The following is an 11,958-nucleotide window of genomic DNA, read 5'->3' as shown; positions in this document are numbered from 1 at the left end:
CCTTCATACGTTGGTATTTTGATCCAAAAAAACTGGCATTTTAGAGCAGCTGCAAAACTGGAGACTCTTTCATGCTTTGGCTGTTTGCCTGTCCCAAAACCCCCATCACTTTCTTTGATCCATATTTAATATATAGGAAACAGTTCAATATATAGGAACTTACGCCACCGGAGCTCTCCACAAATTTCACTCCGGTGGGCGAGGCGAGAGTTGCTGGGAAGAGCCTGATGAGAATGTTTCATCTTCAGCCAAGCGCTGTCAGAGTTCAGCCCCGGCCAACCCTGCCAGGGAGCACGGCCAAGCAGCGGGCAGCTGGGCGGGAGAGAGGGTAGGAGAGACACAGCCGCCTGCGGGGCCCTTTCTATGGGAAATGAATTATTTTTGTCTCGCTGCTGTGAAGGAACACTTGTCTTTCAAGAACTGCTTTCCACAAGCTTCGTTTAAAGCCATAGTCCATGCCTCGCTTCATCAGGAGGAAAGAAGTGGAAAAGAGCCACATTTCAAGTTTGGTTGCAAAATTCCACTGTTTTAAATACTGTCAGATGCTGAAGAATTTTTCACTAAGCATAGATAGGCAAGATTTGGTTTTTTCTATGCCTTGAAAATACTGTCCGCCTGATTTTAATTTCTGCCTGTGTACATGCATCCTGTCTATAACGGTCATGCCCTTCGAATCAAAGAGGACCTACAAGCGTTGTGTCTCGGTAAATACAGTATTTGTTTCAACTGTTTTGCAGAATAAGTGCATTTTATAGGATGACAATGTAAAAATTGTATTATCTCAGTAGCAATTTTTGAGAGATTATTCTTCATTTTAAAACATCCTAAATTCAACAGTGAACACTCTAACATCCAGCCCTGAGTTTCTGGTTGTCCTAATAAACACAGATAGCAGGAGTTGGAATAATGTGCAGGAAGGAAACAGATCCCCGGGGCTGGAGGTGGGAATAGCAGGCACAAAAGCCAAAACAAAACCAGTGGAAGGATAGGCTAAGCTTTTTCCGTGAAGTCTTCAGACACAAAGTTCCATGAGAACAAAATTCAGGATTGTTGGCATCAGTCTTTGGTTTCATAATATGCGTGTACCGTAAAGCTTAAGCACCTCACTTGATCTGTATTTCTGAATTATACTTGCTTTACTGAAAACAAAACCAGAAGACCCCAACTCTCAAAGACACACGGGTTCCCAGCTGCAAGGAATTTGACTTCCAGGGATTGGGACTTTTATGTCTAAATACCTTTGAGGGTCTGGGACTATTTTTTTCCCCCATCCCTAGCAAATGAGCACAAAAATGAGATAATACTAGAAAGAACAAAAGGAGGATTCCAAACTACTGGCACTAAGAAGGTTTCAGTTAACTAGTCACAGGGCATTCACAGAGCTGACTTTTCCTAAAAGATTATTTGCAGCTGAGCACCTGGAGAAAATACTTTGCACCTGGCACAGCTAAAGAGCTTTTTTTTTTAACTAAGAAATAAAGCAAGAAGCATGGGGAAGATTTATGTAATCTTCACACCCAGAGCCAGCATCCTGGAAGAAGAAAATCAGATAAAATATAGCAATGGCTAAAGCAGGCAGGAAGATGTACAGCGGTGAAAAAAATTCAATATTAATATTAGCAGAAGGATGCGTGATACGAATGAGTAAGAGGGCTGTGCTTAATCCAGCTTGGGAACTGAGAGCTGTCAAGAAGAGACAAGAGAGATACTTGGCAACACAAGGGATGCGCGGAGCAATACTGGCAGGGTGGGCAGCAGCGTGGCACACTTGGCCTGATGCTGCAGATGCTGTAAGGGCCACAGCAAAGCGAGGGGATTGTGATCATGACTGCAACAGTATTTTTACAAGCGTGCACTGTTCAGAAGAGATGAAAGCACGGGATTAACTCAAGGATCTGGTTTGGGTTTTTATGCCTCAGGCCCACTGATCTGATGTTCGGTACATTTCCCCCCTTAAGGTGTAAGGGTTCAGAGCAGGGCAGGCTGCTTCTCGCAGGGGCTGTGTTACCACGGCTTAAGCAACCCGCTTTAGCCAGCGCCCCGCTGAGCCAAAGTCAGGGCAGAGCCGAAACCTCGCTCGCCAAGTGTGCCCATCCTCTGCTGCGAGGCTCAGAGCTGGAGTTTGCAGGCACTGTTTCAAGGTCCCCTCCGTAAGCGTCGGGGAGAACACTTGGAACCACCCCGCTAAAGCTGCAGATAGGTGACCCTGCATCTGTTACTGCTCTCCGTCCCTGTCCCCACCAGCGCAGCGCTAGGGCCAGGGTTGCTGCAGAACAGGCTTGGCTGGCAGGGAGCTGGCGGGGAGCTGCCCGGCGTTCCTGTATTGCAGCTGGGAACAACTCCTCCACTGCTCCGCTTGCATCACCACCATTCTTTTGGAGCATTTCTCCTTGTCCTGGCTTTCTGCCTGCCCCAGCATAGAGTTCGGGATGTTGGTTTTCACCTCCAAAACTCTGCTCGAGCTGTTCCCAGCACTGCTGGGAGTTATGTAGTTGTCAATAGTTTATTGCTCTGCATCAGCAAGTGCCAATGGAGGGGCCCTGGTGCCTCAGGAAACACGCTCTGCACAGCCTGCCAGTACATCATTTCTCATATTCTCCTTAAGGCTTTGTCTTTCATGAGCAGTCACAACTCTGATATTCATCCACACTCCTGTGCCACCCATTTTTCTTCTCATAACACCACCTGGATGGTGTTCCTGAGCTCACCTCCAGGCAGCTTTCCCTGGCTCAGCTCTGTTCCTTGGTGCCCAACCCAATAAAGAACACAGCACACTGAAATCAGTGCAAATATTTCCCGTGGCTTCAGTGGGCTTTGGAACAAGCCTGTGATAACCCTGATGGAGAGAGCATCCTTAGCAGCCTATCTGAAGCCGGTGACGACAGTCCCATCACCTGAAGTGGAAAGCAGTGTGCCCCTCAAGAACATTTTCTGCTCTCCTCTTGCTCACTGTGCCCCTTCGCACCTGGTTCTCCTGACCTCCTGTAACCACTTATGAGGGGCAGATCCACCCTGTTTGTGTGCCTGCGGCTTGTCCTGTCAACGGGAGAGTGTTGTGTGGCACTGTGTGGAGCAGAAGGAAAACTTGGGGGCAGGAGTTGTCTCCCCGGTAAAAATGTGCCTTTGCATTAGCTGGGTAATTTAGACAAATGATGCTAAATGTGGAACCCGGGTTTTCTTAGTGCCTACAGTGCGTGAGTGCACCGTACCCATCCCAGTGGCCTCAAGTCTAAGCTGTAAACATCGTAAATACTAGTACTGTTATTTATATTAAACAAGTGATGAGCTATTGTTTCACGGTGAGATGTTCAGCATATTTAGCAGCCTTGGGGCTCGGGTGACATCAGTTTTGACTTTCAAAATCAAACTGCCACCTTGTGGTACAGTGGGGGAGAAGTCTGTGGGAAATCACATGGATAGCAAAAATTTAGATACATGGTAAAACCCGGTCACTTTGCCCCGCCGATGACTTACAGCATTTATGGATTCTTAAATTTATTTTTGACTCTACTTCAGCCAAATTAATAAAATTCTTATGTCATGCTTTAAAAAGTCAATCTACCTTTTTGTGATTGTCAGTGTAAAACATAAAACTGTTACCTCTTTCGTGTATGTAATTGTCCTGAAACCACCAGTGGACTCATATGAGTGGGTTTTTCAAGATTAGATTCAAATGCAGCTTACGGGAAAACACTAACCATAAAGGCTATAGGTATCTATAATTGTTTTCTTTCTCTCTTTTAAGCTCATTAATGTTAAGAAAAATTTCTGTGAGAGCCAGAGCAGGGCCACACAAATTGCTGAAGGTGAGCAAGTTGTAGTGCATCATCTGGTCTGAGATGCTCTCCCTGTACATCCTCTTGGACTATGATGGATATAAGGTAATCTTAATCAGCTTTCTCTTTCACTGTGGGCCAAGCCATCACAAATTACTTCACCTTGCTTGTCAACCAAGAGCAAGAACAATGGCTCAGCAGACGTGGGTTATCTGTTACAGCAACGTGCTTGTGCATCTCAACCTTCAGGCAGCAGACCAGCACAGAGATGTGCTGGCACAATCCTTTCAGTATACAGCTAGATTGAATGTCCTTGTGTCATCTAATACTATTTATGAAAGATGATAGATAAAAAGCTCATCCATTTCAAATTGAAAAGTGTAGCTGAGGTGAACAGTTGATTGCAGCTACGCATCAGTGCTTTGTGCATCCACAACTTTTCAGGAATATAGTGGTTTAAAAAAAAAAAAGGTGCAAGTAACAAGAAGCCTGTAAGATCTGGAGTTCACATCTTGTCTCTCTGTTCATGCCAGGCAAGCTTAACACTTTTTTTAAAGCATGAAGTAGAGTCATCCACTACTGACAGTAACAAAGTAAGAGGAAGGCAGTCGTGCAGGAGGGAACATAAAGGTATGGAGAGCCTGATGCTGACTCTTCTCTTAAGTAAGCCTGGGAAGACCCAGATGAGCTGCCTGGGACCTGTATCACCAGGGCAAGCCATTTTCCTTCCCACCGTGTCTATTACAAAGTGCAATACTCGTGGAAGTAGTTTTTATGAAGTATTCATCCAAAAGTACGTAGGTAGCAGGAACTCACAAATTTCACAGTTCTCCATGAATTGTTGCCCTGTAACACCTTGTTGAGCACCAGCTCTAGGAGAGAGCTGGTGAATATTCTCATGGATGGGGGGGTCTGCAGGTCCTCATGGGGCTGGCTGCCTGAGGAGCCTGGCCCCTGGAAACCCTAGGAACACAGAAGCTGCTCCAACTTACAGAATCTCCTGCCTGACATTTCCCCATCAGCCCACTTGGCAGCCAAATTCCCAGGTGGGATAAACATGAAAATGTCATCTTAATGGTTGTGGTGGCGTCTGCTTGCTTGGTGATTTAATTTAAGGGGGCATAGTCTCTTTCTTGCCATGCTTTCATCCATCAGCCCAAGTGGGCGCAGGTGTGAACCACTTCTACGTGATGCATGGCAGCAGCTCATGCTAGCCATGTGTGGGTTTGTGTCATCACAGACTGCTGTCAACACAGGGACAGGACCGGCAAAGAGAGAAGGAAAAGGGAGGGAGGAGGAAGTGTTCAGTGGGTGATGGGGTTGTGAGGGAGAAGGTTTGAATTTAGATGAAGGGTGGGCAGGGGAAGGAGAAGAGCCCATGGACCCACGTAGCCTTTTGTGCTCGCACCTGAGTTAATTCACATGTAGGCCCCACTGTGGTGTATGAGACCCCCCACCCCACAACATGGTTGTGCAGCTCTGCAGCCCCCCTCATCCCAGCATTTCTCCTTGCAAGGAACACTGCTTGTGGCCCCTGAGCAGACTGGGGAAATCCTGCTGCTCAGGGTGTTATCCAGGAGACCGAGCTAGAGCAACACGATGATCCCTTGGGGCTTTACAGATCGGGGTGTCTGTGTGCCCTGCATGGTGGGGGGTCCTTGTGGAGGCCTGCCTGATGGCCGGAGGAATGAAGGCAGCACCAACATGCCAAATGCTGTCCTAGGCAAGAATAAGCTACCTCCCGTAGAAGGAGTGCCCTGGGGATTTTTATTCTTTTTTCCTGAAATGGACTAGTTAAAAGGCATCTGGAGGCAGATCATCACATCCCATTGCAGTCAATAAATCAGCAACGGTAATGATGAAAGGAAATGTGAGTGTTTCTCCAGCTGAGAAGTGACACCAGGGACTAGTGTCTTTTAATGTAAGAGCATGACAGGAGCAGAGGGTAACCCTGTAGTTAATGAAGCTTAATGTGTATAAAGCCCACGGCGATAACTCTTATTTTGGTGTTATTGTTGGTGTGTCTGTCCTCGCTTTCATAAAAAGAGTGTGGTGATATCTAAGAGTGGCATTTCGATGCCTGAAATGCTCCTCATATAAATAGAACAAGCAGATCAGCATGACCGAGTGATAAAATTACCTTCTGGTCTTCAGGAACTTCAGCATGCAACTGTGCTATAGGGACCTCAGTGTACCCCTCTTCACAGCACAAACGTTTGGAAATGGATCTGGAGGAGACATACAAAAAAGGAGAGAATACGGAGGAGAAAATGACTCGAGCTGCAGCTGCAAAGTTGGTGAAAAAGGCTTTTCTCGAAGCCCTGAAGTCCAATGACTTTGAAACACTGGAGGAGCTCTTGAGCCAAAAGAAAATAGACGTGGACACGGTGTTTGAAGTGGAAGATGAAAACCTGATTCTGGCATCCTACAAACAAGGTAAATGTGACAGCATTCGCCAGAAGGAGGTAGATGGGTTTGAGTGATTTTCAAGAAACTGTGGCCCTTTGTCTCTTCTGAAGCTACAGCATAAGCTGATTCATAGGCAGTAATGTCTCAGTACATTCACATGGCTACGGTCACCGCAGGAGGGGACCTTATCAGCTGTACCCTCCCGGCTTGGTGGAGGGCAGGCCAGAGACCAGCCTGAGCCTCCGTGCTGCTGAGGCAGCTGCTGCAGCTTCAGGGGAGTCCAAAAAGAGGAGTCCTTTGCCATTTCCTCGCAGATAACTCAGGTAGAAAGCCCAGAATAGACACGTGCAGCCTAAGTGTGGTATATACGTCTTGCATGTACCCAGTCACATATACAGACCATTTAGAAACATAAGATTTTTAATCTCTCCAATTTTCAATTTACAGTAGTAGTGCAGTGAACTCTCCCTAGCTCAGGAGAGCTAAGGAAATAGCTGCAGACCTTGGAAGTTGCTGGATGGTAGGAGATTTATCTTTCAAACTGACACAAAGTGAGGATGTGTTAGTTTATCAAAACAAAAAGATCATCTGGAAAAACACAAGCAGAAACGACATCTATTTTGGAGTGTAGAAAACCCAAAACAGTTCTTCGCCAGACACTGATTAAGGTTCCAAAAACTTAAAGCTTAAAGCAATGAAACAAGTTTGCTCTCTGCTAAAATCAACTTAGTTCCTTACCTACTTGCTAACAGACTCTTTGTGTGTAGCTACAGAACAGTAATGACCAGGCTTTGCCAGAAGTTAATCATAAGTGGAGATAAACACCTCTGGTCCCAGCAGCACAGCAAATGCCCTTTTCTTCTGTGGCATAAAGAAGGGACAATATCCCACCTCTTCTCCTTTTCTGAGTTTACCTCTGATTTAATGATTGGCTCCTGTTCTTTTGATTTCATTAGGGCGAGGATAATGCAGTCCTGATGTACTTCCCTTGGGGACGGTGTCTGAACTAACCCACACAGTGAGGAATGTATCTTAAAATACCTTTTTTCCTGTCCTCAGCAGGCTGAGTTGCATTCTAGTTGTGGATTGAGACTACAGGATTAATGCATGCATTTTTAATTGTAGATCATCTGACCGCAAGCATTAACCTGTCTCTTTTGGAAAAGTCTCTCCCTTCTCCAAAACATAGAGAGGTAAATATACCCTATGGCCTCAATCACGGCAATGCATTCACTTTGTCTGAAAGGCAGGAGGCACTCTATCAACTCTCATGCAAATGTTACTTTTATTCTGAATCCGAGATAACTGTGATGTGGGACGGGGATTTCCTTGAGGAGGGAGAGGGGAGAGAAATCAATCCCCACCATCCCACCATTCAGCCTGAGCTTTGCCATAGCCCTAAGTGATGAAGTGATGATGGGTGGCACAGTGGCTTTGCTTCCTCTCTTCCAAAGGGGCTGAGAGCTCCCGAGGATGCTGACCTTGCATGTGCCATGGCTTTTCCGTGTTTTCACCAAAGAAGCAGGCAAGCTGAACGAGGCCTCCCAAGGAGCCCACGTCTGCTTCCTAATCAGTGCTCAGTCCCTGTCCCTCTGGGCTCAGAGATATCTGCAGGTTTGGGCAGAGGACATGGGAGATGCTCCCTCAGGACGTCTGAGGCCAGCTCACCTGCAGCCGCACAGGCAAAGGAAATAAATGGTGGCCCCAGATGGGGAAATTGTGGCTATATAAAGTGATAACTTGGCTTTAAGGATGACTTTCCTGCTCTTATGTATCATATATCTACCTTAGAATGTACTTGAAATTTAACTAGGAGGCAAGAAGAACTTTAATCCAAATTTCTCCCCACCATCAGCACTTTGTTTCTATCTACCTCTTTCCTTCCTCTCCATCTCCTTTCTGTCTAATACAACACACATGAATACTGTAAAATTTGTATCTATATGACATTAAAGTTGAAAAACTACACACAACTAGGGATTCAAAGATGAAAGTGTGAATTAATTTGATCTCATATCTCTCGCATTTTTTCTGTGTCTTTTACATAATAACAGTATTCAACTTGGCATTCATCCAAGGAGAAACAGATAAATCAAATCCAGAAAATTTTATAGGCATTCTAGCTAAGATGCAGCTGCTGTATCTAAAAAAAAGAAAAGAAGAAGTTTTACATTTCTCTTGCCCTTCTGCACATTATTATTGTGTTTTACTTTTTTAAAACAAAAGATTATAGTAATCACTTCTGAGACTGTCTCTGTGCAGTCATTAAGCATGTGGTCCTATTTTGGGAACAAATATTTAAGTGGTATTTGGTCTTACACCTGTTTGTAAGTAAAAAAAAAAAAAAAATCATTGTGAAATTTTCAGAGAAAAATCCAAACATTTTGGAGCCAAATTTTATGCCTAAGTGTCACTGCTTCTATTTGGCTCTTCAACCTAATTTACATCGGCATCCAAACTCCTCCCTCCCTGCTCCTCAGTAGCTGGCAGGAGGTCTGTCACACAGCTGCAGCCACATTTGCCAGGGGTCATCTATGTGCAAGGCATCACTGGAGGTCTGAATCCAGCTCCTGACATGCAAGATCCTGCCATCTCCCACGAAGAAACAGCAGGGTGAGCTATCTGTTGAGTCAGTGGCCTAAGTAAATGCTGCCTTCTTATTCTAATGCCACCTTTGTTCAGCTATTGGCAGGCTGAAGACCCCATTTTCCCCATGTTTTTTAGCTGTTGGCATTTCAAATGCTCTAAGCATTTATTTTATTTATTTATTTATTTATTTAGTCTACACAGGTCACAAGAAAAACAAAAGCTTTCTTCAGAGTGCATCTACATGGGAATTATCTCTCCAAAAGGCAGGTTATTCAGCACACATAGTAAAAATGCTTAATGAAAATCAAGTTATGCTTGAGAGAACTTCATGTGCACTAACTAAGCTGTAGCTGGTGAAATTACAGTGAATTAAAGCAAAACTCTGACCCTTCCTTCCCCCTCAATTATTCTTGGTAGGTGACTAGTCCAAAGAAAAGTCTTTGCCAAGGATGGTTACATGTTTTCACTCTGTGCAGGGTACTGGCTGCCTAGCTACAAATTAAAAATATCCTGGGCAACTGGACTTCATCTGGCTGTTATGTATGGACATCTGGAGAGTCTTTCGGTCCTGCTCAATCACAAAGCTACAATCAACTGCCGGCCCAACGGAAAAGCTGCAATCCACATAGCTTGTGAAACGGCAAATGTTGAGTGTCTCAAGATCCTCTGCAACCACGGAGCTAAGCTGAACTGCTTTTCAATGAGTGGGCAGGCACCCTTGCACTTCTGTACAACACGAACCTCTGTGTCTTGTGCCCAGCAGCTGGTTTGGAGAGGTAAGGTAAAGCTCTGGAGGGTCTCTCATGGCATCCCTAGAGATAGTGGACGTGGTCTGAGGATTCTCTTAAGAGGCAACTTGTCAAAGCGCATGTGTATTTATCCCTTCCATCAACAGACCCATGTCTTCATCTCAGACATCTTTTCCCCATCTCTTTGATCAGATGGAGTTTTTCCTATTCTGATTCTTCACCCCACCTGTCCTTCCCTCTCCGTGGCCAGTGGTCCTTACTCCAGGATTGTTTCCTGTTTCGGTGCCTCCAGCCCGCTGTCAGTCCCTCTGCAGAAGAGCTCCTCTGAATCAGGGAGTTTCTATTTCTCTATATTTTTTTCTGTCTTCTTCATCTAAGTTTACTGTTGAGATGTTTTCACATAAAAGTGTGCCCCTCTTCTTTCTTGTTCAAATTTTCTTGACCTCATAAAATTCTTCCAACCACTTCTTTTTTAAGACCTGGCCTTGAAAAACTGGATGTAGTGTTTCATACCATCTCTTCATCTCTTCTCTCAGCCTGGAGAAGAGAAGGCTCCAGGGACACCTTATTGTGGCCTTCCAGTACCTAAAGGGGGCCTACAGGAGAGCTGGGGAAGGACTTTTTACAAGGGCTTGTAGTGATAGGAAGAGAGGGAATGGCTTCAAACTGGAAGAAGGTAGATTTAGATTGGATATTAGGAAGAAATTTTTCACTCTGAGGGTGGTGAGGCACTGGCACAGGCTGCCCAGAGAAGTTGTGGAAGCTCCATCCCTGGAGGTGTTCAAGGCCAGGCTGGATGGGGCTTTGAGCAACCTGGTCTAGTGGGAGATGTCCCTGCCCATGGCAGGGGGGGTGGGACTTGATGATCTTCAAGGTTCCTTCCAACCTAAACCATTCTATGATTCTATGATTCATTTGTCCGCAGCCAAACTCCTGCATCTATGTAGGGATTGGGGGGAAAAAGGCTCTTACATATGACTTTTTTTTTTTCCAAAGTAACACACATGGTGCTGCTGGTCATATGTAATAAATGAAGCTACAAATAGGTGTAATTCCTGGATAAAATCTATTGGTGGCGCATACTATTTCCTTAACACATGAATGCTGACTCAGGACACAGGAAAAGACAGGCATAAAAGGTACAGCAAAGTCAGGCAGTTCAAGTCTTAACAGTTGCAAACAGACAGATTCTCCTATTTATCACACTGTACCATGGCAAATACAAACACTTTGGATTTGGGGTTTTTTTGCTACATGTGTTGTTATTGAAGGCTTTTCTTGAGATGCAGAGCCCACGTATGTTTTGTGGGCAAGGCAATCTGCAGTCCTAAATGAATAACCACATTGCTTTTCTTCTGCTGGAAAGATACATATTCTTTTGTTTAGTTGAAAGGAAAACAAATGAAATAAATGCTGCCAGTTGTATCCTGCCCAAAGCAAACAGTCCTGACAGCAGGAGTTGAATTTGCTACCACGGAAAAGCTTAAAAGTCAAATGTAGTCTTATAAAATGTTGCATAGGATGAATGCAAATGAAAGGATGTATTCTGTAGGCTTTCTCCCCCCACCCATCAGCAACAGAATAATAATACTCTCTAGAAGCCACCCTTCATCCCAAAGCACTCAGTAAACTCAAATCTCCAGATGAGCTAAAAGTCGAGAGTCCAAACAAAAAGGGGAAGGTCTGGAGCAAAACATGGCAGGTATACACATACACATGGCAGCACCACCCGACAGCCAAAATCAGAGTTTTGGTTACTGTCCCTGCACCAAAGTTTCCAGGACACATCTTCCACCCTACCACCTCCACTCCTCGGTGTCACACTGGGTCAATTCAGGTAAATGCAGTTTAACCACTTCTGGTTTGGGCAACTCGCCAGCCAAGCAAAACCGATCCCATGTTCGTTTACCACCTCCAAACTTAGATTGCTGATGCTCTCACGGACATCTAACATAACTAACACTCAACATAGCTTAACGGCATTAGCACTCCATTTTTCCAGCCCAGAGGTAATTTTGGACTCCTCTTCCTCCCTCCCAATCCTCACACCTCAGTCTTGGTGTAAATTTCGCCACGTAAGGGCTTTTGTGAGTCAGAGAGAAGAGGGGCGGCCACATGGCATGCACTGGCTCTTGCATGACTACTTTATGGATAGTTTGCCAAGGTCCCAGGTTCAAGAAGCCCTTGTGGTCATTGGCATCAGCACTCTCCATCTCTGGAAGAAGCCCCTTGTCCCTCCAGCCTGCTGGTCCCACTGCAGTTGGAGGATTCTGCTTTGCTCAGGGTCCCGGGCTCTCGCCAACCTTCCCTCTTTCCTCATGAGCATCACTGGGTATTATTCCTACAGTCCTTTGCATTCCCTTAGAGCTGGAAAGTGGGAAGGCAGCTGGCAGGCGGGGAAGGGAAGGGAAGGGAAGGGAAGGGAAGGGAAGGGA

At 45.3% G+C, this 11,958-nt stretch overlaps 1 protein-coding gene across 1 annotated transcript in view; it reads left to right on the top strand.

Annotated features, from left to right (window-relative positions):
• Nucleotides 1-5,934: 5,934 nt before the first annotated feature.
• ASB4 (ankyrin repeat and SOCS box containing 4) overlaps nucleotides 5,935-11,958 on the top strand; it is a 10,919-nt gene continuing 4,895 nt past the window's right edge. The window contains exons 1-2 of the mRNA XM_009895342.1: nucleotides 5,935-6,212; nucleotides 9,251-9,550. Coding sequence (XP_009893644.1) covers nucleotides 5,999-6,212; nucleotides 9,251-9,550 — 514 coding nt within the window. The 5' untranslated portion in view covers nucleotides 5,935-5,998. The remainder of the gene's footprint in view (nucleotides 6,213-9,250; nucleotides 9,551-11,958) is intronic.

This window comes from Charadrius vociferus, unplaced genomic scaffold (assembly GCF_000708025.1).
Source record: "Charadrius vociferus isolate BGI_N301 unplaced genomic scaffold, ASM70802v2 scaffold31, whole genome shotgun sequence".
In the NCBI taxonomy this organism is placed as follows: domain Eukaryota; kingdom Metazoa; phylum Chordata; class Aves; order Charadriiformes; family Charadriidae; genus Charadrius; species Charadrius vociferus.
This window is presented reverse-complemented; position numbering and strand designations above follow the sequence as displayed.